Here is a 27170-nt window from a genome sequence, read left to right as displayed (position 1 = left end):
TCAGATGTGATTTTTGACGGTAAAACGACCCCTAAAGGTGCGTTTGCTGCTTGTTGCATATTCAGACATGGATATTTAATGTTATGGAGAAAAACTTTGATCTGAAGTTACTTTAATACTTAGGAACATGAGACAGTAATGCAGACAGACTGCGTCATCAAACAACCCGCTGCATCCCTAAGTTAATTGCTTTTTCTAAATGTGCATGCAGGAGAGACACTTTGACAAGAGTTGTGGAGAAACTTTTGTTTCAATTAGTATCTATGAAATACAGCAATTAAAAAATCTCGAGCTCATTTTGCTGCCTGTCTGGCTGTTGGCCTGTCCAAACTAATAGCCTTATTTTTGCTCTGCAAATATGTGACTAGCCTTTTCCTCCTAATGAGGGCCAGAATGAGCGGTGGATGACCCAAGTCCCCCTACACTCATTATAAAAGCACAGAGTCCTGCAGACGCTGTAGCTAATGTTCACCTGGCTATTATGATGGCCGGATGACTGATGGGCAAATCTTTTCCTGTCTGTCCCCCTCAAGAGGACTGAATCAAAGAGCCTTGCAGACAACACTGGGAGGCACATCAACATCGCACTGAGCTGCCATGCAATCGTTCATTTGGAAACGATTATGTCAGGCCTTCGTGCTGTTTTTAGAAGCTACAGTAGGACATGCTGGGCTCAGACTGGACATGGAATATTACGCCGTGAATCACAGGGAGCTACAGGATAACAGGAGAGGTAGATTTCGCCTGGAACCAGACTGACTCGACAACATATTGATCCGTGCGAGCCCAGACAATGGATCCAAAAATGGTTTAGAACAGCTACTGTGGACATGTACAGTATTGTTTTGCACATAAAAGATCAACAGATGCTGCATGACATGGCAGCAGAGTGTAAAAAAAGAACTGTTTCACACTCACAGGAGATGCTATATGGAAGTAACCCTGTCTTTTGCATGAGTAATGAGCTAATTTATAAGGAGGTTCAATTGGAGGGCTTATTCATTTATTTATCTACTAATATTTACTCTTTCTGGAGTGAAAATGATCAAAATTGAATCGATCCCTAACCTGCTTTGTTGTTAATACACCATTGCCTCCAGCTAAAACTGGTTGTGATTTTCAAAGCTGCAGTCATCAGTGATTTCTTGATTAAATGATAATAGCTCTTTTAGGGGGAAGAATATTGCCAGAACATGCTGATTTAGTACATCACGATACTGAGTGGAGACGGAAAGAGAGAAGGGAGAGGGGTGCAGAGAGGTAAACTACGTGTGAGAGAGGTGTCGCTGTGTTGTTCATCCTGCCTCGTGTGTGTTTGAGAGACGGTGTGTAAGCCTGGGTAACTATGGTGTGGGTGTATTCCTCTGTGGCCGTGATCTCGGTAATATGATGAGTGAATTCTGGGTAGTGCACGCTGGTTGGAGCTCTTTGTCCCCCTGAGATACAGTGTGCTGTGAACGTCCACGGCTTTCCTGCAGAACTTGTTACTCTGTTAAGATGTGCAGCGTTCACGGAATAAAGTGAGGGCAGTCACCCGTGGGATGGAAGTGGGGTCATCAGTGGCCCTTAGCACAGGTGACCCAGAAAAACAAGCAGCAAACGAGGTGCATTTGCAAATGTCCACTGCCTTTCCTTTGACTGCAGATATATTTTGGAAAATTATGGTGAACAGTGGAAGTAAATAAAAACAAAGGTGTAAAATACTGTTATTTTAATCAATGTGGCAATGTTACAAAGAGCCAGAGGCCTGTTCACTCTGTGCTCAGAGGCTAAAATGTGGCACACAATGTGATTATTTGAAAGTCATCATGACATCTTGGCTGCAGCTTCACATATTTGATCACTTGAAAAAAACAAAAAAACAAAAAAAAACCTGTCAAATCAGGCAAACCCTCTTCCCTCCTCCTCCAAATTGTCTGTCTTTGTAGTACCACTAGGCAACAGTGAGTGCATCACTGGAAACGTGGAAGTGCGCAGGAGCCGCGCAGGGAAATCGAAGGGAAAGAAGCATCTAAGCAGCCAAAAGAGCATCTGGTGGATCTCTACCGCTGAACCATGAGAATCCAGCCGACATTTGTCTAAGGCAGGGGAATAGGTGCCCGAAAAGAGCCTGGCAATCAGCGTCGATGCGCGCAGCCAAAAATGACGACAGTGGGACAGTGATTTTCTTCCTCCGGCTCGTCATTTTTTACAGTCATATGCTTGGATGCAATTCATCTCCTATGTATACAGATCACAAAGGAAGGACTGGAAACCGAACAAGCTTCAACACAGCCGCAAGTGCGCAAAGGGACGTTTCATCCTGGAAACGGTTTCCAGCGACTAATTACGCAGAGATATTGGTGTTTCATGGGCCGTTGAAGGATTTTGAACTTTCGCATGAAAACTTACTCTGTGAGTACATTTTTGAACAGGTCGATACAGCCCCAACCTTCACGGGCGATGAGTAATCCACGACGCAGCAACTGATAAACCTGTAAAAACCTGGACTGCGACTGGCGCGTTTGGATACCTTATCCTGTGCGTCTCTTATTTTTTTTTTATATGGCTTCTATCTTCGGGGTTTGTAAACTACTCGCGCGTTATTGATATTTCATGGCTGTAGAGTGTAGCAACAGTGGTGTGTGGCGAAAGAGGACGGTGCAAGACTAACTGGGGCGAAGACAGCGCACTTTTATCGCCCTTATTTCCAAACAAGAGACATTGCGCACGGGCATTGACGACTGCAGCAACTACAACCCAGACTTTTTTTTTTATTTATTGAATCCTTTGTTATTCCTTTCGCTGCTGTCATCGTAGTATGTCTGCACTTCGAAAGAAATTTGGGGACGATTATCAGGTAGTGACCACCTCATCTAGCGGGTCTGGATTCAATCAGCCCCCCCCAGAGAAAAAGAAGAAGAGGCAGCGGTTCGTGGACAAGAACGGGCGATGTAACGTCCAGCATGGGAACCTGGGTGGTGAAACCAGCAGATACCTCTCAGACTTATTCACAACACTCGTAGATTTGAAATGGCGCTGGAATCTATTTATTTTCATCCTCACCTACACAGTCGCTTGGCTCTTCATGGCCTCTATGTGGTGGTTCATCGCATACATCAGAGGAGACCTCAACAAAGCCCACAATGACAAGTATACTCCATGTGTGGCCAATGTCTATAACTTTCCCTCAGCCTTTCTCTTCTTCATAGAGACCGAGGCCACTATAGGATATGGTTACAGATACATCACAGACAAATGCCCCGAGGGGATCATTCTCTTTCTTTTCCAGTCGATCCTCGGATCGATCGTCGATGCCTTCTTGATCGGCTGCATGTTTATCAAGATGTCTCAGCCCAAGAAAAGGGCCGAGACTTTGATGTTCAGTGAACATGCGGCGATTTCTATGCGAGATGGAAAACTAACTCTCATGTTCAGGGTCGGCAACCTGCGTAACAGCCATATGGTCTCTGCACAGATCCGCTGCAAATTGCTCAAAGTAAGTGATGCTACTTTTAGTCGGGAGGCATCCAGTGTTTTAGGTCTGTGCCCGTTGTTTATCATGGCCCAGTCCGTGTTGTTCTTTTTCAGGAAACAGGTACTGAAAGGCCTACACACTGACATTTAAGCCTACTCCTAACTGTGCATGAAGCCATGATGCCTTTCATAGACAAAGCCTCATTCTCATTTTAAAGTACTCTGCACTACAGTGGCGCAAATCATACAAATAGGCCATCAAACTGTTAGCAATCATTGACCTAACCACAGTACAGAATCCATCCATGTCACAAATTACATAATTTGCACAACTGATAGAAGTGAAAGATAATCCATTAAGTTTGGCCTTCATCACACCATTTAACCCCTACATCAGACCATGAGAAGAACGCGTTCCTATGCCTTTTACTAAACTGTGACAAAGTGATCGTGTGTTAGAACTTGGCGCAAACGTGCTGCTGTTCCTCCTCAGGAGAGCATCATCTATGGATTTCCCTGCTGTCAGCCTCCTGGCTCACAAGAGTCTAAACCCATAAAAAGCCTAACAATGCTCTCTACAATGCATATCCACCAATAATCATGGTAGTATAAAGTACAGGTATACAGTGACAGTGGAGGCGATTAAAAGTATAAATTCAGTTTTACTACGCCACACTGCAGTATTCTACTTGTTTCTAGCATCCATGTCCTGACACAGCAGACAAATGCAACAGTATAAAGAATTTCTTCTGAACATCTTTTTATAGCCGAAGAGTGTACAATAACTAGCACCAATGGGTGAAAATACAAGCTTAACAGTACACTGAGTATCCTCATATTTCCCATCCCTTCCCTCCACCCCCATACGCCCGAGCAGACAATAGAAAACAAGAAAAAAAAAAGTGTGGTTATATTTTCTGAAACAGCACTTTATACACCTCTTTTTATCCAGAGGGTGCACTAAAGCCGTGGGAACTTGAAACCACTCAAATTGTACTTAGTGTGCTAAAAGTTGTATTCAAGATGTGCTTAAATATGATTTAATTATACTGCTGATGTGTTCTTGGATACTTTTGCTTATCAAAATGGTTCATTTTTAATAGATTTGCAAGAGCACAACCTCAGTCTCGTTAGCATCTGGTGTGTGCTTAAGTATACGTAGATTATACTTTGAAATATCAATGACCACCATGCTATATATGTCATGAAGCACATTACACTCTCAGAAGAGCAGATATGCATGGAATATGTTCAACACACGAAAAATATACTGGACTTTCTTTAAAGAGAATGTTCTTGCATTTGACTGTAATATCAAGAAATTTTTACCAGTTGATTAGATGAAGTTGTTTCAGAAAGGATCAATTTTAAGACTCAGTGGTTCAAGTCAAATTCATGCAGACGCCTCTTTAGATGTCATTTAAGAAGGTTATAATCATTTTTCTGAAGGGCAGATGATTTGTTGCTCTCATTGCACATGAAACACACAAAGCTCACACAAAGACTCTGGATAATCAATAGATTAAGTCTATCTTGCCCCTTCCTTCCCCCACCAAACCTCTCTGTCTCTGTCTCTTCCTGTACGCTTCCTTAGTCTCGCCAGACGCCTGAAGGCGAGTTTCTTCCGCTGGATCAGTTGGAGTTGGACGTGGGTTTCAGCACCGGGGCAGACCAGCTCTTTCTCGTCTCACCACTCACGATCTGCCATGTGATTGACACCAAAAGCCCCTTCTACGACCTCTCCCAGAGGTCCATGCAAACAGAGCAGTTTGAAATTGTGGTGATACTAGAAGGAATAGTAGAGACTACAGGTGAGTAACCACACACGTTTTTACAGGCCTGCTGTGGAAAGCGAGAGCCTAGAGTCTGTGTTACTGCGTGTTATGGCTGCAGGCGAAGTGTACACTGGCTGAGGATGTTGTGTTGTCTTTTTCTGCAACAAATCTGATGAACAATATTGAGCTCTTTTATCGGTGTTGACATTTGAATCTGCTGACATCCAAGTGAACTCACTATTGAGCTTCTAATTGCATTTTACTGATTTTTGTTCCTGTGGCAAAGATGCAGAGAAGCTAGTAATAGCAGTGGTTAGCTTTAATACATCAGAGATTTTGTGTTGCAGGCATAAACTTAAACATTTTTTTTCATCTATGCATTGAAATACCTTCTGGGTTTGGGGGAAATAGAGCCAAGTTTCCAGCTAAATATGTGCGGTGAACACTTTCAAACTCTGGCAGGTCACTGTTAGGCTGTATACATTTCCTCTTTCTCATCTGAAGAAAATTCCACTCCGCCTTTGTGCCTGTGCAGCACCTACCTCATGGCTGCTGTTCTCAGAGGGGATAATAATTTGCTTTCTAAGGTCCCTTTGGAATTAGGGAATTCCATTTCCACCAGATGAGTAATGCCCCGAGTAAAATTCTTCCACTGTGGTCATTTTAAATTCAAGCGTTTATTTGACACAGCTGATGTAGTGTGGGGAGAGCTCCTTCAGTGCTATAGAGGTAACAGTTGTAATAGGTTGGTTCAGAGAAAACAGCATATGGAGGTGTGACAGAGAGGCTTACAGGCTCACAGTGTAGACAGCAATTAGCAGAAATATCCAGTTGCTATTACATAGTTCTGATAGTCATTTAGTGCAGTTTTATTAAAGCGTCTTTGCAGCTGAGATGTGATTCTTCGGATTGTGACGTGATGCACATGCAGTCTGGGTGCAGAGGCCGTATATCGCTCACAATAATAGCGTTATCATTTTTGATATGATAAGTAATTCACAGAATACTTCGAGTTGTTGACGTCATGATGTGATATTGTTAAGCACAGCAACAACAAGCACGACTGAAAGTAACATCGCTATCGGCTCCACAGAGGAGGAGTTGGCTCCGAAAAGGGGAGCGATTACAGTCACATGGAGGATGTTTGGTTACAAAAGATCAGACATATGACAAACCGCCGTAGCGTGTAAGAAGTACAAGAAGACTGTAACAACAAAAGGGGGCCATACAACAAACTTATTTCACCATCTCAAGCAGAAGCTCCCGGTTGAGTGCGAGGAGAGCCAAAAAGAGCTCATTGTGAGCTCTAAACCAAGCAGACAGACAGCACTGGCTCAGCATTGTGTCGCAGAATCTTTGGCAAGTTCTACTTTATATTTTGTCATATCTTCAATAATAGCATAATCGCAGAAAAACCCTGAATATTGTGATTTTATTTAAAGGCCGTATCGCTCACCCCTTGTGTTGCAGCATTTGGTCTGCTCAGCGTTTTAAGCTGCAGTTTCTTGCTTTGCTTCTTCTTTCTTTCAATGATTTATTTATTAATTCAGTTAATAAGCAGAAAACATATGGTGCAAAAATCTAAATGGCATGTTTCTTATGAGAGTGATTGTAATGTGCAGGTAATTAGCCTGAACTTGCCTGCCGCTGTGTACGGGCTGCTTTGGTTTTAAGGTATGTAAATATTCAGAGCAGCCATGTGATTGAATTATGATTGGGTATATCAGCAGACATTTAAAGGATTACAGTGGCTTTCATGGAAGTGTACGGCATCATATCATCCTCATCTCTCAGTTTTGATTAAACTGGTCCGGACTGTTTTGCTCACCTTTTTACGTCGCAGACACGTCTGCATTAAGGAGCAGTTGTGGTTCTGTGAAGTTGGTGGAAAGGCTGATGTTGAAACAATCTATGGTTAAAAATTTATGTACAGTGAAAGTCTAAATCCTCAGACGCTTTCATTTCTGGCCAATGTAACTCTGTTTCCATGGCAACCGCTCCTTGAGTATTCAGGATTGCAGCACTGCACCTAAACTTAGGTTTTTTATTCCTATGGTATAGGAATCCTAACACGGTTTCAGTAATAATCCGGGCAAACATGTGATACCGAACATGAAATGAAACTGCTTTGTTGACGACATCATCTGGTATTAAGGAGGATCTCTCTTGAAATATGAAAAAGCACATGGAGGCGTTACTGTACTATGAAGCCTGCCAGAACAGGTGATACAGCAGAGAAAGAATAAGATAAAATATTTATGAGGCTTGTTGTTTACTAGCGAGGAAGCCGCCCAACTCCTCAGATCTGTGTTGTTTTTTTGTTGTTGTTACGTGTGGAAAAACCACTGTCTGGAACACAAGTTGCTGTCCGCTGCACATTAAAGCTTCACAATTACTGGCTCCTTGTCCTTCCTACTAGATAATAACAGACACAATAGTGTATCCTCTTTGACATAGTAACCTTTTGTTCCCTGAGATCACACAAAAATATTTTGGACTGGCTGAAGTAACGCACAGGAAAAGAAAAAAGGAGTGCAGAGCACGTAGGAGCCCTGAATTGTTCCATTTTGCTGTAACCTCTGACAACCTCTACATTGTATAAAAAGGTATGAGCTGTTCCTTGTTCCTTTTGAATAGGAGCCCAAGACAGTTTTTGATCATTACCTCAGTATGATGCACGTTCCAAATGAGACATGTAGGATGTCTGGTAGCAGCATATTTTCTTCTGGAGTAATGCCAGTTGTGGCTTTGTGGTATCGAGTTGGCTTTCTAACACAGCTGCGGTAAGATGTTGTGCTGCTGAGGATAAATTGGCATTACATCACGTTGCAATTAATGCACTGTACATGCTGTCTGACGGCTTGCTCTGAAAAACAGGCGAGCTGTAGGGGGAGAAAAAAAGGGCACAAACAAGAAGCTGTTAGTAGTTTTGGTCGAGTTAACAGCATTAACACGTTTAATGTCTAACAGTCAATACAAGCAACACAATCCACATCGCCCCCCAACAAGCACCTTTAGAGTCACCACAGTGTCATTGGCTACAGAGTAAATGTGCATGTCGGGCTCTGTGTGTGAGCCATTCCTCCCCTTGTTACTTTGTTGCTGTGAATCTGAGCACAATAAGACCAAGCTGAGTAACTTCTGCATTATTTGTGCATTGCAGGCATGACAGGTGTTTGGATAAGAAAAGAGGACTAACACTACTACAGTGAATAACAAGAAATGACTGCAGTCCAGCCGATAGTGGATATTTGTGTGCAGCACTAATACCAATTAATAATAAATACAATGTACACAAGAAATTCAAATGTTATTATTGGGGAGTTGTGACAAAAATATGTACTTATTAGATTTTACAGCGTGTTCATTCTGAGTCCGCAGTGCAGTAACATCTGCTCAGTTGAGATATGGTCTGCTGGAAAAACTGATCCCAGTTTCTGTTGTTATCTCAATATTGCTTCTTTTAATTATTATATGACAATTTTATATACTACTTACAACCCTGATTACAGAAAAGTTGGGACGCTGTGGACCACATGAATAAAACAGAATGTGATAACTTGATTTTTCTTTTTGGCAGACACTTTAATGTTTGACCTCATCAGCTTCATTGATTTTTGTAAATATATGCTTATTTCAAGCAAGTTGGGACTGGAGCAACTAAAGACAGGGGCTACGTTTACGCGTAGCAGGGTATTTTGGAAAATGGATATTTTTGCCCCTCCGTTTTCAAAAATAACATTGTGCACACAACATCGTTTTCAAAAATGTTGTTGTTTACGTGAACCCGGATAAATACGCCGTCGAGCAGCACCATAACTATGCCAAACCTATGGGTGCGAGTGTAAACATAGGTCGCTCACATGATGTTAAGTATTTTCAGTCGCTTGTTGTGACGTTTCGGAACCTAAAACGCCATTTAACCCTGTTTACGCATAACCAGCGTTTTCAGAAATCTCCACTTTGGTGTAGTGTAAACGTAGCCTGGAAAGTTGTGGAATGCTCCAGAAACACCTGTTTGGATCATTCCACAGGTAAACAGGTTCATTGGTTACAGGTGATAGTATCATGATTGGGTATGAAAGGGGCATCCTGGAAAGGCTCAGTCGATCACAAGCGAGGATGGAGCGAGGTTCACCACTTTGTGAACACATGATTGTATAAAGGATATTGGCTCATGAGCTCAGGAACACTTTGTTTACTTCACAATATTGACTCTTGCAGTACAGTATCTCGTTTTTGCAGCTAAAGTATTAAATTCTTTATGCTTATCTTTAAGCACTCAATATACTGGATCTTGGTTTAATATCAAAAGTGAATTGAAATGCACAACATGTTTACTTGAAAACCAAACCTTTTCCAAAATGCTCTTGTTGCCTCACCATGACCACACATGGAAACCCTGGTCTCTAGTGTTGTAGTCCTGCGCTCTGTATGCCCACCACCCATCCCGACCACCTCAATATGAGTACCCTGCTGTGCATGAAGTGACTGCTCATTACCCTAGAATCAGATTTGTGGTATATACTGTTTGAGGACACATTGTGGATCTGTGATAAGCCAGGATCAGCTAATAATGTGACCCTTTAAAAGCTATTACACACTTTTGTTCTTCACACAGGTGTTTTCACTGATGTTGCCTAATTAGACCTCTTCTCAAGACTGCGTTTGACTGACAGCTCCCAAACCTTGCTGTTTAGGGCAGGACAACTTATACTGTTACCATTCTTACTGGTCTGTTGCGTTTGGTGACATGATGTGATTTCCAGCCAGCTTAAACCTGATTGGTGACCTAATCAGACCGAATGATCGAGAACACCTGTGTGGTCGAGTGCTCTTCATAGCAGGCATGTTGATTGGCCATAGTAGGTAGAGCAGAGGCGCTACTAACAAGATTTTGGCTACGTTTACACGTAGCAGCGTATTTTTGGAAAACGGATATTTTAGCTCCTCTGTTTTCAAAAATAACATCGTGCACACAACATCGTTTTCAAAAATTTTGTCGATTACGTGAACCCAGATAAATACACCGTTGAGCGCCATCAACTATGCCAAACCTTTGGGCGCCGGAGTTTTTAAAAATGATCGTTTTCTGTGAAAAAAACTCTGTTTGCGTGTAAACGAGAGGCCAAACCGCATGAAAACATGTGCGTTTTCCCTAAGTGTAATTAAAAAAATAAAAAAAAAATACTTTGAAGTTGAACTGATGTAGGTTTTCATCCACTACTGTCATGCAAATACTAAATGGTTCAGCCAGAGAAATGGCTGGTGGTACAAATTTTCCAGTCTGGTGCTGTTATTTCACTGCAGAAGAAGAAGATGCTACAAGATAACCTAATTAAATGAGTCAGTCAAACCTCAAATGCTGGAAAACAATGTAGAAAAGCCATTGGAAAAATGGCTTTTATGTTCAGTTTGAGGAAGGTCACAGTCTCCTCGTCACTTTTTCTTTTTATCAATACACCAACTTTTCCACCTCAGCCAAGAGTGAAAACTTGTTTGTGAGTTGTTTTGTTTCCACCGGTGGATCGAAATGTGCTTCATGTCGTAGTGAGCCCGCATGCAAACTGAAGCAGCTAAGTGCAGTTCAGCCATCATTAATTCCATTATTTACACCTGTGATTTTCCTGCTGTGACATGTCAGAATTTCTCCTATCAAAAAATAAAAAAGTCAACAAAAACATGTGAAAATATACAGTATTAATAGAAGTGCAGGGTCATTTTTACTGTACCGCTCCAGAGCTGATGATGACCTGACTTTGACTCATCATCTGATTCAGAACTACTACATGCCGTCTTAAAATACATCAGAAGTTTAGATAAGTGTCCCATTAACACCAGCAACACTGTTCAGCATTACAGAGGCTTAAATACCAAGCCAGAGGCAAGCTGTTCATTAATGGAGCTGATTCTTAAGAACCCAAAATAAACTGTAGCTGCCAGTAACAGACGTTCAGGTTCCTCCAACCATGAAGCCAATCAGTGTATTGCGGCTGAATTCATTTCATGATTTCCAGAGTTGGATTTGTACAGGATGCAGTTACACCACAACACCCTCTGTATGCCGAGGATGTGTATTTATATCATTTAAAATGAGGCAGTTTGCATATTAGAGAAATAATAACTAACAAAGAAAAACGGGCGGGTGATTTCATGTTGATTACAGAACAGAAAGAGGCCTGTCAGCACATTAGTCTCTCCCTGACACTTTGTGTCGTGTTTGCGGTCTAACATGGTGGCAAAACACAGCGTTAAGATCTTCACAAGCTCTGCAAAGTGTTTTTAAATTCACTCATCAGCCATGAAAAGCAATGATTCATAAACTGTAGCTTCAGCATAAACATTTTTTTCTATGCAGACTGATGTGACTTTCATGCAGATGTGTGGCGTGTGATCACTGCACTTGCTGTGAAATTGATAAAATGCTGCAAATAAGTCATATTTAGAATGTTTCTCAGCTGAACTGCCTTTTTTTTTTAGGATTTTTAAACAGAAAGTTTACTTCTGGATAAACTTGGTGTTTATTTAAATGCTTGTATTTGATTTTTTTTTTCCTGTTTTATGGTTAGATTTTATTTCAGTCACATTTGTACTGCAGGCAGACACTGTGAACTGACTAATAATCTCCATGTTTGCAAATGATCTTCCGCTGGATGTGCATGTTGCACGTGAAGCACAGACATTTCATGTCTTGATTTGGCAGGTTACGGCCAAAACGCTCTCTCCTCTTCGGTAAAGTCGTGCCTTGATTTTGATTGTTTTGAAAGATTTCTGTCAGCCCCCTCTTTTTCATGCTGCTACAAGGCTTTCCTATGATTCACTGCTATAGGATGAAAAATAGAATATCCCAGCTATCTGCTCATTTTAAAGTGGGTGTGGGTGGCAGGGGGTTGGTTGCATATAGACTGGATCAACTGGTAATGTTTATTCATGTGTTTTTGTGTGCATAAATGCATTATGTGACTGGAACAGCTTTGAATAATGAATCGCCTACCTGTATGCTCAATATTTGAAATTGTGCAACTGTATTTTGTAAATGAAGTCTGTGTTTGGACCTGTGCAGTATTAAAGTTTTAGGAAAAGAAGCATAATTAATATTTATGAGCAAATATATCAATTCTTAATGAAAAGACGTACCGACTCCAATGTGCCAGCGCGTGGGTAAATAAAAAATCAATTACCTGACCTGTGTTACGGAACGATTTTTTGTTATATAATCCTATCATCACAGCTGCAATTAAGTTATTGCTGTTGTGCAACAAATATACATAAAGGCTGAATTTATAAAATGAAACTAATGGTAATAATTGCTTTGATGCAGACTCTGTACAGCAGTGAAGCCAGCCAGCATAATTAACTGGACACATCTATTGCCACTGATTAGCCGAGCAGCCAATGTCATGGCCCGATCTGTGTTTTATCATCAGCAGCAGTAATTGAAATGAAAATGGAGAGCTCTCTCTTTCGCCAGAGGCCTAATAGTTTAAATCATATGAGCAAGAGGCCGTAGCCCCTGAGGTCTGCGGTCGCCTGACGTCAGGAGCTTCAGAGCTTCGGTAAACACTGGCGCAAGTGAACCCGGGATATGAGCCAGCTGTGCAAGCCTGCGCCGTCCTCCGGATAAACTGACCATAATTCATTCTGAATCATTACACTGAGAGTGTGTCCCCTCTTCCTGGTGTCGCGCTCCCTGCCACAGCCCTGCGGGGTCAAAGGGTTAAAGTGGCTTCAGTGGGGACGTTAAGGCTGCAGATCAGGTGAGAGCGGGAGTTTCCAATTAAATGTAATGTGCTCAGGGTGAGGACTCAGGAGAGAAGTGGCGGTCCCCGCTGAGCTCCAGCTGCGATGAGCCGCATACTTGGATACGTTACAGCTCCCTTGTTAGAATGTACTCCATTGGTTCATTTGACTTTATTCACGTTTTCCAACCTTGAATATTTCAGCATGACAAATATGGGTAACGTTTGCAGTGTCAGAGGTGTAGTGATACATAAGGTCTAGATATCAAAACAATAATGTCCCGATACACTTTATTCAAACTGCATAGACTGCATGATATTACCATTTACTATATTCATCGGAATTCCAAAAGTTTTACCAGTGCTGGACAGTAAATATACTTTGCTGTTCATTTTATAAAACATAATGCATTTTTGTAGAGGAAATTACCCAACAGCATATCAATTAACTTCACCTTCAGCTTTGACTCTTTAATCTTTAAGTACATTTTTCTGAAAATACTTCTGAATTCTGAGTGTCAATGCAGGTCTTTTACTTGTAATGGAGTATTTTTAGATTGTGATATTGCTACTTTTACTTGAGTAAAGGGTTTGAATACGTCTTCCACCACTGGGTTTTTACAGATATCAGAATTGTGTTTCTTTCTGGTAATAGTACAGTAGATTTGAAATGATTTCAGAGGCCGGCTGATGTAATACTTCTTATATGATGCAGTACATACATGTGCAAGGAATGTACATAATATTATGAAGATCCATATAATATCAGGCAATCTTTTGCAATAGTCCTGCAATGAATGCTAACTTTGTGTTGCATAGTCCCATTTTACAGTCAGAGAGGTGCTGGTTCAACTAACTGTTGAGTCTTGATTGTGGTGTTGTTGAGCTGGATTGTAGTATGTTGTGTACTGCATATACTGTAAAGAGTAATATTTTAATTGTAATTCAGTTCATTACAACAAGAAGAAAAATTACAACCTCAAAAAGCTCACAGAGATGAGTCAACACCTCACACAGACTAAAAATTAACCAAACTTTAAAAGCTTCACAAATATTTGTTGCAAGTAGTTTGATTACATTATAAAGGCGTTGATGATATTTTGTCCACCCCCTGTATACTGGCATCTGCTGAACAGCTACCCATTCTGATCTGCACGGAGGCAGCCTGGTTTAACTTGCCTGTTGGATCGAATAACTGAAATTAGCTTTACTAATTTTAGATAAACAAACAAGAGTATTCTGTGAGATTTACCTCTTATGGCTACTGTACATACAATAATTGCACTGGGGATGAACTCCACATAATGGGCACTGCAGCGAACCGGCTATGACATCCTGGATTCATTATCCCTTTTAGATGAACTGTGCAGGCTTCCCGAGGGGGAGCACGGTAATTGTGTCTTTAGGGATTTGTCAAGTCCCTGTTGGATGGCAATAAATCACTGGTAGAGGAGGTGTGGCGGCAGACCTGGGATGAACTTGTGTGCCGAAAGCACCAGAAATGTATACCCCAACAATGCCTCCGCCTTCTCGTCATGCCGCGACGAGTTAGAAGTATTACCGCTAGGTCTCGTCTATGTCGACGTGTGTGCCATGTTGTTGTGAGAAGGTCACTTTTTCAGTAATTAACAACACAAACTGTAGACCTCAGTATTAACCCCTGTCTAGATGGAGGATGGACACCCAGCGCAAAGTATTATGGGTCCATTATTGAAACGTAGCTCCACTTGTTAAAGAGGCTATGAGGAGGGCTGTGATGCACTTGCACTGTTGGTCATCTGCAACGTTTTTTGCCTTGAAGTGCAGGTGAGTTAGCTCTTTTTGTCTTAAATGCAGTGCATGTTGTCTCCTACCAAGACCCTCCTCTGGGAAGTGTTTTTTTTTTTTTCACTCAGACACGCTCGAGTTTACTGGAATATTCTTCTCCCGAGCTCAAGTGACAAACTTGAAAAAAACAGAAGGGACAGTGTCTTTACAGTGAGTTACCTCTCTTTAGCACCATCTAAGTCTGAGATCTCTTAAAGCTTAAAAAGCCTCTTTTGTCTCCTTCCTTTCAGCTGTAACTCCTCTTCACGACTTAAGTAGATTTAATAGCTGAGATCAATATGAGATTACAGCTCTCACTCATTCTGTTTTATGGAAGGAAAATGGTTTTCTGATCATTTCTGCACTCAATATATTATAAAGAGCCCTGGTTGGGTTGGACAAGTCCCCAGTGTGATTTTTCCTATATGACCAATAGTGGATGTTTGCCCTAAAGGAAATCCATCAATTGCCGTTTTGCTCAACTGGTTCCCTTTACAGCAGTATTCAGAATTGCCTTTACTTGGTAATATGTGCTCTCCTGGCTGTGTTAATGGCCTACAGCCATATGTTCCTCTCGCCTGCATGACACCCCACCTTGTGAGGAGATGGTTGGCAGCTCCTGCTCCTATTCCTTTCCCTTCCTTCCCTTTCCAACAGCCTCCACACTCAAGCAATTGCCTCAGCGTCCAGGCTCTTCCCCTCCCCCACAGCAGTACACTTCTCCTGCCTTTTCCCTCCATCAGCGTCCTCCTTGTTCTCATTGCTCAGCCGATGCGGTATGGGTGGAATAAACAACTGGAACCTACCTTCTAAAACAGGATTTAACAGAGGGAGGGGACTTATTTCTGTCTTTGAAAAGTCAAACTGTGGAAAACGGGTCACTAAATGCTTGTGCATTTTTCTACACTTTACCACTTGATGGTGGTCACCATAGAAACAGATGATCAGACAGGACTTGTGGCCACAATAGCAGTGTCTGTATCACAATGAGCTTTTTGTATTCTTTTATAGGTACAATTTGTTCCTTCCTTTGCGACATTTCATTGAAAAGAATAACAAGTCTGTTGCGAAAAGCCAAACTACTCAGAACCACATTATTCAGACATGTGAACTGAACTTTCGTCTCTTTGGTAAACACACTGCCCTGCATCATTATATTCTCCTCCTCTTGGGCATTTAGTGCAGCAGCGTCATATGTTTTAACACAGATCCAAAAACAAGACAAAGGGAAATTCTGCTTCCTGCTTTGCAAAAAAAAAAAAAAAAGAAGAGACAGGAACTGGATAATTAATTGCATTAATTATTGTTCCTCACAATCCGGTGATGTTACAAAGGCATTTTGTGGATAGCCTTGGCCGCAGCGAGTGCCCGACAATGAGATCAGGATGAATCTTGGCTGGTGTTGTGTGGCGGTGCTCTGTGCATGCAGCGTCCAGAGTCTCATGCTTGTTTTTGCTAGCATTTTTCTCATACATAACACTTGAGCTGTTTCCACAGCCGTGATAGACTGTCAGGGGACTTTGCTGACAGCACAGCACTGGTGAGTGAGTTTGTATGTGTGTGTGTGTGTGTGTGTGTGTGTGTGTGTGTGTGTGTGTGTGTGTGTGTGTGTGCATGTCTGTGGTCATTTGAGTGAAAGAGAGAGACATAAAGAGAGAAAGAGATAGATAGAGAGAGAGAGAGAGAGAGAGAGAGAGAGAGAGAGAGAGAGAGAGGGAGGGGGGTTATTTGTGATTTTGTCACTAAATCGGAGGTTTGCAAAGAACTCTTTGACGCCCACCTTCCTTTTTTCAGTGACTCGCATTGTTAGAGTTCATCTAGGAAGTCATTTGAATAAACCTTCATTTCGCATAGCAGTCAATTTTGAGTGTAATTTGCTTGGTGCCTGTGGGTTGTTGAATCATATAATGATGCTGCCCCCCCCCCCAAAAAAAAAGAAAAAAAAACAACCTGTGCCTGGTTTGACAGATCTGCAGCAAATAGACCTCTGCTCTCAGGTCTTTGCTCTGTCCTCACTGTGTCAAGTGCAGATCTGCAGCTGAGAATCTGACTGAGCCCGTCACCAAACGGATATGATCCTCCAGCTCCTACAACCTGGATGAGCTTCTTTTAGACGAGCCAGTCTGTGAATACCACTTAGGTTTTTTTTTTTTTCTCAGCTACTATCAAGAAACACTGGCAGGCTGCCTCCGAGTTTACAGTGCTTTTCTATTCCAGCCCCCAAAGAACCCATTTTATCTTTGCTGTCACTCCGCTGAGTCTGCGGCTGCTTCACTTTGTTAGACCAGAGAAGCAACCAGCTCTGTGTTATCAAGGACAAGTGCATTTATTTAGAGTCTCAAGCTGAGATGGCTTTTGGGCATTGAAATCTCAAAGTTTATTCTCAACACTTCCTGCCTCTTTGCTTTTTGTCTGCCCATAATAGAATCAGCTGGGAGTGTGTGCAATATTGCATAGACTGTACAGTGCAGATACAGCACCTGTAATCTCCAGACAGGCGGCCCATCGCAGTGCTGTGTATTCATTTCCAAAGTCCACTTCATTTTTTTAAAATCTGCTTTTCTTATTTGGATTATTCTTGGAGATTTGGTGTTTTAAAAAACATAATTGTTGCAGAGATGTAACACACCTGCACACATCTATGCAGAAAATGTTTCCTCTACCCCCTCTGAAATGCACCTTTAATGAGATGCATTTTTTTTATACATATATCTGCTTTGAAATTGTGGATTCAGCAGAGGATTATTCTAATGCTGCTCATGCTGTCACATGGATATCGCATACAGCATGGGAGCAGTAAACTGCCTGGTGAACTTAAGTGATGAGGGACTTCTGAAGGGATTTCACACTTGTGCAGGATTGGCCAGTCAGAAAAGATCATATATCCCACAACCTGTATACTGTATTCGTAGTTGGAGATGTCACGGAACAACTCAACCGAGTTGCCATTATTTGCAATTTAATAATATTGTATTTTCTAATTGTGTTGCCTGATCGTTTCTGCTTGGATATGCAGTTGTATTATGCTGCATTTAAGATATTTGTCTTAAGATGATTGTTTTTTTACAAACAGTATTGTGCAAATTCATAATTTGTAATTCTTACTTCCAACTTGAGATTTCATTCATTTGTGTTTAATCCAAAATAAATATGAACGATGTGAACAAAGAAATCCATCTGAAAGCATGAAAATCCCCTAAATTTGAGTGACAAGATTTGTACCTGACAGCGATAAACAGAGACAGCAGAATGTGACAGCGGGACCATGACAGCATTCAAATGTTTCTTACACGTTACAGCAATAAACAGTTTTATATTTGATATGTAAGTACATTTTACTCTAATACTTGTTTTCTTTGCCATAGGAGATATTAATTGATGATTAATCGATTGATGTTTTTGACCGTGTGGGAGCGGCGGAACAAGATAAATACAACAGTGACATATTTATGCCTCATAAAGTTGTTGTAGAGTTAGCTGTTAGCAAACATTTGGCGAATTATACCTCCAGCAGACACGGAGGAACATTAATGGTCATTCAAAGTCGTTCCTGGCCACCTGGAGAGGCTAAGTCTACTGTTCACTCTCCTTTAAGATGTGTTAGGGTCAAAAGTTCTCCACCAACTTTTGAGCTGAAAATCTCTTTAGCTGTTAAACGCTCTGCTGTGTCCATCTGCTAGTCGCTGACTTCGTCTGCGGTTTGGTCCTGAGCAGTAGTGTACTGTGGGTTCATCAGAGCTTTTTTGTTCCTGTTGCTGGAAACGATGCTAATGAGAGCATTCATAGTGAGAGCGCATCAGAACATGAGTTGACACCAAAACAATGACCTGAAAGATGCTAAAACGCTCTGTAGAGCTTAAGGGAACCGCAGGGGGTCATTTTTACCCCTTTCCAATCACACGTAGCCATTTTTAATCATTTGTAGCATAACATTATTGATTAGTGCAGTTTCAAGCAATTCTTGGATGCAGGACTTCCATCTGTATTTCTGTATCCGCTGTGGAATCGCTGCCTTTACTCAAGAAAAGGTCTGTAGCACTTCTTCCACCACTTAAGCTGATTGATCATTTTGAAACACTGACCGTTAGCAGATAATAACTTGAACTGAGCCTTCAAATACCCTCACATATTGATAAAACTGCTGCATAAGAGACAGAGTAGCCATTTAGTAATTTGCAGAATCATTATCTGCTCAAAAGATTTTTCTCATTGTACACCTGGTGTGAAATATAAGCTCCTGCTCTGAGAACCTGTAAGCCGATGTACACACTCTTTATGTGAAACATTAGTAATATTACTGGAGGGATGGTGCAGGATCTCTTACTGGGCTGCACGTTATTTTGAAGGGCCACTCCACTGAGGATTTCAAATGTATTGGTTTTGGCTTATACTGAGTCACAGAGGGGAACAGGTAGCTATTTACAGAAATTAGAGGTGTAATGGATCCACAGAGCTACGAATTTCTCTCCTCATGTGCTGAATGAGGAATTGTCTCATCGTTGATTCTAATGATGTTTTGTTCCTCCTGGTTTTCTTCTGGCCCCTCTTTGCCGCAGCAGAGCTAGTGCTTTTTGTTTTTTGTTTTTTTGTTCATGAGTTGAAGACTGAATGAATCAGATTGCATATAGATTGACTTGTTTTCATTGTGCTGATTCCATTGATTGATGAATTTGATTATTTCAGGTTCTCTGTCAACCAATTTCCTTTGTTTATAAAAAGTGAGAAAATACTCCCACCGCAAACAGTCAGAGCCCAGGTTAACACATCCAGATACTAACAGTCCAAAGCCTAAAAATGATTAACTTATAAGAAAAAGCAAAGCAGAAAATCTTCACAATTGAGAAGTTTAAAGAGTCAAAGAACATTTAAGCAATTATCATGGCTGCAGATGAATTTCATCTCAAGTGACTGTAGATTAACTGACTGAAACATTTGGCTCTGATTCCAGTATATCACATTTTAAATATGCAAATACCATTCTTTGTGTTTTTGAACTTTTGGTATGAGTCATGAAAGTGAGTAATATCATCATTTCAGGAGCAATCCAAAGATAAACTGAGGGATTAAATGTTCCCAAATGGGTTGAATATATCTGTGTCAAAGGGCAACAGCCACTGCATTAAACTCAGAGAAGTATTGTGAAGAATCTTTAAAGAGCTTGAAAAAAGCCTCTTCTGTTCATGGCTCATTAAAAGTTGACATTTTGGAGGTACACAAAATATACTAATGTGTAAATTCAGGCCCTATAAAACATTTTAAAACAAGAATGCAGACAGATGTGTTTAAAAATGTGTTCAAAAAATAGCCTGAAGTTGTGTGTGAGGTTGTTTGGTTTCACTTTTTAAACATACTGTAGGTTAACTTAACTAATGGTACCGACACCCTAACTGCCTGTGACAACATCGGAGGTGTTTCTGTCCCACTGATGTGATGTGATAATTGATTCTTGTATAGTTTTTGTTTGTTTACTCCCTGCATTGTGTGTGTTTATGACACAACGCTCATATGATACAGAACATAGCGCTACGGATATAAAACACTGCAATATACTGTAAGAGTGACAGATGATAGAGGAAGAGAAAATTGCTCTGTGCTGCTACAAAGATGACATTTGTAAGATGAGGTCCAGCCTTCACTGATGAGAAGTCACCAAAATATATGATTTACCCACTCCACCAAAGCAAAGACACTCTGAGCTGGGCTTTGTGTTGTAAAAGGTCACATTTCAGTGACAGTAAAGCCATTTCGGTCTGACTCTGCAGCCGTATGGATGATTTGAACCTGCCCTCAACGGAAAATACATTTTGAGCAGTTTGGCTGTTTTTTTTTTCTTTCTTTCTTTTTATCTGTCATGATCCAAGAGAGAGACTTTTGTTTTGTCACTGTTACTTTTGACCAAACTCAGCAGCGAAAAGGTTTATGGCTGTCGCATGCACACATTCCTACAGTTTTGTTTCCATAGAAACACTGAGTCCCAGGCAGGCGTGTATTTTAGAGTTACATAAGCCTTTACCAGCAATACGAAATACACACTGACATGGCTACTCTCATATGACTGGATTTCCTATTTTTAGAATTTCTATTCAATAACTGCGGAAAATGTTAAAATCAGGTTTTATTACTTCATGCTCGTGCTACTTTTAGCTGCGTAACTGCACTATGTTATTGTCTTACCGTCTCTGTCTAACATCTTCCTCTAATAATGTGAAAAATTCTGTCATAAGTCAAACTGTGTCGTGGCCTCGGTACAAGTCGAGGCACACAGGTCATTGCCATCGCTGTGCCTGTTAATACCATGTGCCATACGAGTGTGGGTGTTGCAGAACAGCTGGTCTTTGGCAACACAATTGTACACGTGCGATGCAATTGTGTCTATAATTATGCATGGCTCAGGGATCCACCCTTGAATAATGTATGGAAATTAAATGTATATTAATGACCGTGATTAAGTCTAGCTCACAGATAGCATTATTTAGTTTTGAAGAAGGGTGCAGCTGATTAGACCATCCACATGCGTGAGATTCATATGTGTGTATGTGTATATGTGTGTGGGGGGGGGGGCTGTGTGTTGAGTGGTTCAAGAGGAGGGGAAACAGGTTCAGCCCCAGGCCTGCAGGGTTCATAGGTTTCCACAGACAGAGATTTTACAGTAACTCATACACCATCTGCAGGAACAACAGAGCATTATTAATAGATGTAAGATGAAGCTATTTGGGTCCTGTGTATTACTGTAGCAACCTTTTGCCTCAGGCACAATTTCATTTCACTTGTTCCAACCTTTTTTTTCCTATCATGCACCAGTGCAGTTGCTATTGATGTTTTAGTCCTGTATTTATGATATGTCCAGTTAACGCCGCTGCATTGACGGCGCTATTCAATAATGCAGGCACAGCTGACCTCTGGTGCTGATTATTTGTTGTTAAACCAAAAGAGCCAACATTTTACACCCTCATTTTTCTCAGAATTAGAATGTGTAAGCCTGCCGATGATCAAATGGTGGCTATGTTTTGACATTTTGATGTATGACTGGAGGCAGCTTAAAAGGCTCACAATGCGGTAAGATTTCCATTCACACTTAACTCTCAATCGCTTTGGCCCTAAAGTTCTCATTAGCTCTGCCCGCTTTATTCACTGCGGCTCACTTCCATATGCCTAAAGGCTCCGGGACTCTGAAGCAATAGTGCAGAAGTAATATTTTGAATACCCCAAACGCACTTGATGTTCAGTCTCTTGCACATCTGCAATTGTGTACAGAGCTGTTATCAGTGAATTATTTTATGACCTTGGGAATCAGGCGGAATCGCAGATGCCTCCAGTTTCAGTGATCGCATTCTCACAATCAGCGGCAGCGTCTCGCTGTGAATGAGCACTTCATCTTAGTTTGGACCCAACTGTCGCTGCTAGAACAATATTAAGCTGGTAATTAAAACATGTGATAATAACCTACTGCAGTCGCTGATTTCCTAATGGATTTCAACAAGCTTGAACATGAGTGCCTCCAGCCATTTCTCTGTGCTAAAATAAGGGCTTTTTGGACTGATATGGAAAATTTGGTGTTTTGTTTTAGATGTAAACCTAATTATAGACTCACTATCAGTGAGAAATGAAGTTTGTGTTTTCATCAGAATGTAGATAGAGCTTTGGTCTAAGCAGTGTTGTATGATGATGCAGGCAGCTATGATAGCAGCTGTTGAATAATGGTGATGAGTAATCACTAATAAGCATCCAATAACTTTGCAGAAAAAAAAATATATTGTTGATCATTAATTCAAACCTCATGATTTTGCTAATTGCATTAATTTGTGTCTGAGGATGTGAGGGGAATTTTTAAGCGGGGATTTAATTCAGAGTCCCCTGTGAGCGAAAATTTATTCAAAGCGCATCATAATCTTCTATCTTGTCCCGAATTTGCAGTGCATGGTTACGGGTACACACACAAACACAGAACATGCGAAATAGGATATTTTGTTTTAATTTGTAATCTCCAAATGACAGAATTTAATGCTTTTAACTAAATTGTCACACCCATTTAGGCTTTTCTCAAGCTGAACAATATTATGTAACAGATTCTTCGTGTTACTTTTTTTTTTTTTTTAAATTTTGGATTAAACTGGATCCCTTTATTGTGTCAGAGAGCTCTGAAGAAATGTTAGTGCAAGCTAGACCTTCTGAAGCCTTTGCCTGCAGCCATTACTCCTGTGGCTTTGCCTCTCCAGCAATTTGATTATCTTAATTCTCTATCTTTTGTAGCTAGTAGCCAAGCTTAAGGTGTGGACTGAACTGTTAAGTAGCATAAGAGGTGGTGTGGAGAAGACCTGTGCTTTTTTTTTCTACTGACTGAAACAAGCCTCGCTCTTTCCTCCTTTAAATGCATTGAATGTTATTACCTGTCTTTGGTCGGCCTTAGCCTGTTTTGTATGCATTGATGTGGAGCCTCGGGTAAACAAAACAGAAAAAAAGTAAATATGATTAAACATATATATGCTGATATCAGATTTACTCTTTGAATATGCATTTCCTGCTCCTTATGAACAGTAATTACAGAATCAATTGGATCTGAACAAAAGTCAGTGTGGACAGAACTGAGGATCACCTTTCAGTGACCGCATCTTAATTTGCAGCATTGCGTTCTGCTACATCTACATCGAAAAGAAATGAAAAGACATGAAAATGCATGAAATTATGGTACACACACTCACACACTAAACAATGAACATCTGTTTCCATTCTCCTGCGTGAGACTCGTGCCAGGTGATGAAAGTGCAGAATCCAGAACGTTTTGTGGTTGTATGGCACGATGTGATGTCACTGGTCTCTTTTAGTCAAAGAATGCTTTACAGCCTATTCAAGCATGGCGTCACTTTTCCCTCCACTTTATTCGCCATTGCTCAACCCCATAGAGATATTCATCTCCTCATGGAGGTGTAAAGTTTATGACCACCAGCCACGTGATCAGATGTCCCTCTTGGACGAAATGAATGCTGGATGTTTGGAAATATCTGCAGGAGATTACCAGGGATGGGTCGGGCTAGATTCTCTCCCAAGTGGATAACAAGAGAAGACATAATGCAAATGCAGAAGTCAGGTTGACTGGCACTGTTGTATTTCCATATCTATAGCTATCCCTCATATGTAGAGTATATATAGTGAATATGTATAGTTTTGTATTGCTTTACTGGAAGTGCTAGTTTCATTTTGTGCCATTACTCTCTGCAAAAATATGAATGAAAATAAATGAATAAAAGTTAAGTCTACTGAAGCATTTCTGATTAATCTCTGTGACGTATACTGTGAGGTAGCACAATCCACAGTTATACTTGAACCTTGGTTCATGATAATTGCATAAATGAATCAATAAAAGATACTCCAAAGACAAATAGTGATACATACTGTGATGCTACCTGTTGGTACTTATTTTTAGGTCATTGTGTAATCAGTGACAAAGTGTTACTGTTGGCAGGCAAATGTTTTGGCAGAAGAGTTGATCCTGAGATGTCTATGAAGAGTTTTGGTTGCATTAGTGCGTTCTCAGATGTGAGTGAAGAGAACCATTTTGAACTCAGTATGGAGCCCAGTGTGTTACCAGTTGTACAAAACTAAATAATTAGACACTATAAAACACAAACAGCAAAAAACTCAGCTGCACCTTCAATTATTTTTTAAGTTAGGCTGGAAATTGCTTGTAAACATCACATTTGGAAACAGAAAAATCAATTAAGCTTTTATTTAGGCAGCTGTCTCTGTAATGTAGTCAGTGCTTATTTATTGAGGCACATTTTTTTTGTTTGCTTTGTGATCTTAAAATGGCAGGAGTCCTGGTGAATACCATATTGATTCTTATGGACCAGTGCCAAGCATATTATTAAATCATGCCTCTGTTTGTTTTATGCTGGAGTCATGGAACATTTCATCCTAAAATGTTAGGCTCTACTGTGTTGGGCTGTAGCAACACAATGACACATAATTTTCCATCATTTTTGAAGCCTCAACACAAATCTGTCTTCTCTGTGTGTTTTTGTCTCTTTGATAGGGATGACCTGCCAAGCAAGGACGTCATACACCGAGGACGAGGTTCTGTGGGGACACCGCTTCTTCCCGGTTATCTCCTTGGAGGAAGGCTTCTTTAAGGTGGACTACTCTCAGTTCCACGCCACATTCGAGGTGCCCACCCCTCCATACAGCGTGAAGGAGCAAGAGGAGGCTCTGCTCCTCTCCTCGCCCCTCATGGCTCCATCCCTGTGCAACAGCGGGGAGAAGAACAGCTCTTTGGACTGCCTGGAGACCCTGGAGGACAATGACAGCACCACCAAGCTGCCCACCAAGCTCCAGAAGATCACAGGGCGGGACGGCCTGCCCAAGAAGCTACTAAGGATGAGCTCCACCACTTCAGAGATGACTTACAGCTTTGGAGACCTGCCCATGAAGCTGCAGCGAATCAGCTCTGTTCCCGGTGTCTCTGATGATAAGCAGGCTGGTAAGGCCTCCAAGATCAACACAGAGCCCATGAGTAAGTCAGTGGCAGACTTACCTCCCAAGCTGCAGCGGCTGGCTGGGGGAGGAGGGGGCAGGATGGACGGACACCTGCCGCCCAAACTCCGAAAGATGAATTCAGATCGCTTTACATAAAGCAGGCAACATATTTTACCTTATGCCATCCACCTTTATTTCCCTACCTGAAGTCCTTGTACTATTCCTAATTTATTAATGGACAATATTCTTATATTTAAAGAAATGTAGAATATGTGCACAAATACCTTATATAAAGTAGGGTGATGGAATTGAGCACATTTGTTCTGGGTGTAAGTGTACATGGTATGATGGAAGACCTCTGATATTTTTTTTTAGGATGATGTACAATTAGCACAATCTGGCATGTAAGAAACAGCGCATGTAGAACAGAATCTCAATAATTTCTGGCATGACATTTATTGATATATTATTTTACAAAAACAGTTTCATTAATGAATTTACTGACAGTGAAAAATTGCACAAAGCCATATGATTTACCACATGGAAAACCTACGTTATATGGTTCTGATTTGTGGTGACGAAAGGCACATACATTTGTTTTGAGTTGATTGCTTTTGTTGTTTAATGTAAAATTGTGGCAAAGTTATGTTGATTGCATGCTCCTCTTATTGACTTAGCTATACAAAGGTAATAGACGAAGATGTTTAGCCTTAACTATATTACCTTGTTTCCATTTTCATGTTTGTTCACAGCTGGATTTTTGGTATTTCATATATAGACTATTTTACCATGTGCAATTTTATGAATTTATTGTTTATCAAATACAGAATATGTTGCTAGATGATGCATTTTGCATTGGAAGATGCATTACTGGCATCATATGACCCGTCTGAACTGGGCACAATGTTACGCAATTTTCACTTGCTTGTTAAGGTAACACTTAAGTTGAAAGAGTCAATACTTGTACTTGATAAGCACAAAGCAATCACTATATAATACCCAGTGATATTAGAACGCATTTATGGGCATTTGTCATTAAGTAACTGCTTAGAGCAGTAGTTCAGTACTGTGCAATGACTTTGATTATATAACAAAATCAACTTAATCTAGGCCCATGTGGTCATACAAGACACTCCATTAGAATTTCAACTTAGGTGTTACTGGTTAGATTTAGAGGTGGGCCTGTAAGGAAATCATAACCTTTGTCTCAAGGGCCCATAATCTCCCTCCTCTGTGATGAAAGCAATAATATAATGATTATAATCTTTATATAGCCACAGGGTCTACCACAGCCCCATATTCATTCTGTTTCCTGAATACATGCCATGAAATCTGGTTTTCTCTAAATGCATCAAAGACATTGTATGATACCCAATCTCTTCAGGAATAAAGATCTAACATAACTGTTTAACATCTTGATACTTTGCTTAGATGTAATGCATGTTTTACCCATTCAAATCGATCGAATGTTATGAATATACTTATTACAGGGTGTGGTCAGAATGATGAAAGGCAAGCAATAGTCACTGCAATGAGGTGACCTGTGTTTATGCATCTACCACCAGATAATAGGCCTACCAGTAATCATTGCCCAAAGTTAAACATATTCAAATCACTGTGCACATAACAATTTTGACTGTTCATCACATGTCTGTACAGAAAAAATATGTAGCTACAGGCAGCAGCCAGTTATTTTAGCATAACATAAAGACTGGAACCAGCTGCTAGCCTGGCTCTGTCCAAAGGTGAAAAAAAGTCCACCTACCAGCACCTTTAAAGTTCAAGACCAATTAACACATGATAGTATTTGATTATAAGACATCTGTTTAATCTCTTTGTTTAATCCTATGGGGGGAAAAATTGTACAAAACATTACATAACCCCATGTAAAAAGGCACATATTATATGATATGTTAATTAGTGA

At 40.7% G+C, this 27170-nt stretch overlaps 1 protein-coding gene across 1 annotated transcript; it reads left to right on the top strand.

Annotated features, from left to right (window-relative positions):
• The first annotated feature begins 1924 nt into the window (after positions 1-1924).
• On the top strand, positions 1925-26663 carry kcnj3a (potassium inwardly rectifying channel subfamily J member 3a). Its single transcript, XM_070975806.1, has 3 exons — positions 1925-3478; positions 5051-5267; positions 24807-26663. Exons 1-3 carry the CDS (start codon positions 2801-2803, stop codon positions 25400-25402), a joined length of 1491 nt encoding a protein of 496 aa, XP_070831907.1. The 5' UTR covers positions 1925-2800; the 3' UTR covers positions 25403-26663.
• Positions 26664-27170: the final 507 nt, after the last annotated feature.

This window comes from Chaetodon trifascialis, chromosome 12, assembly GCF_039877785.1.
Source record: "Chaetodon trifascialis isolate fChaTrf1 chromosome 12, fChaTrf1.hap1, whole genome shotgun sequence".
Taxonomy (NCBI): Eukaryota; Metazoa; Chordata; class Actinopteri; order Chaetodontiformes; family Chaetodontidae; genus Chaetodon; species Chaetodon trifascialis.
Note: the sequence above shows the minus strand (reverse complement) of the source record. Positions and strands in the feature narration are given on the sequence as shown.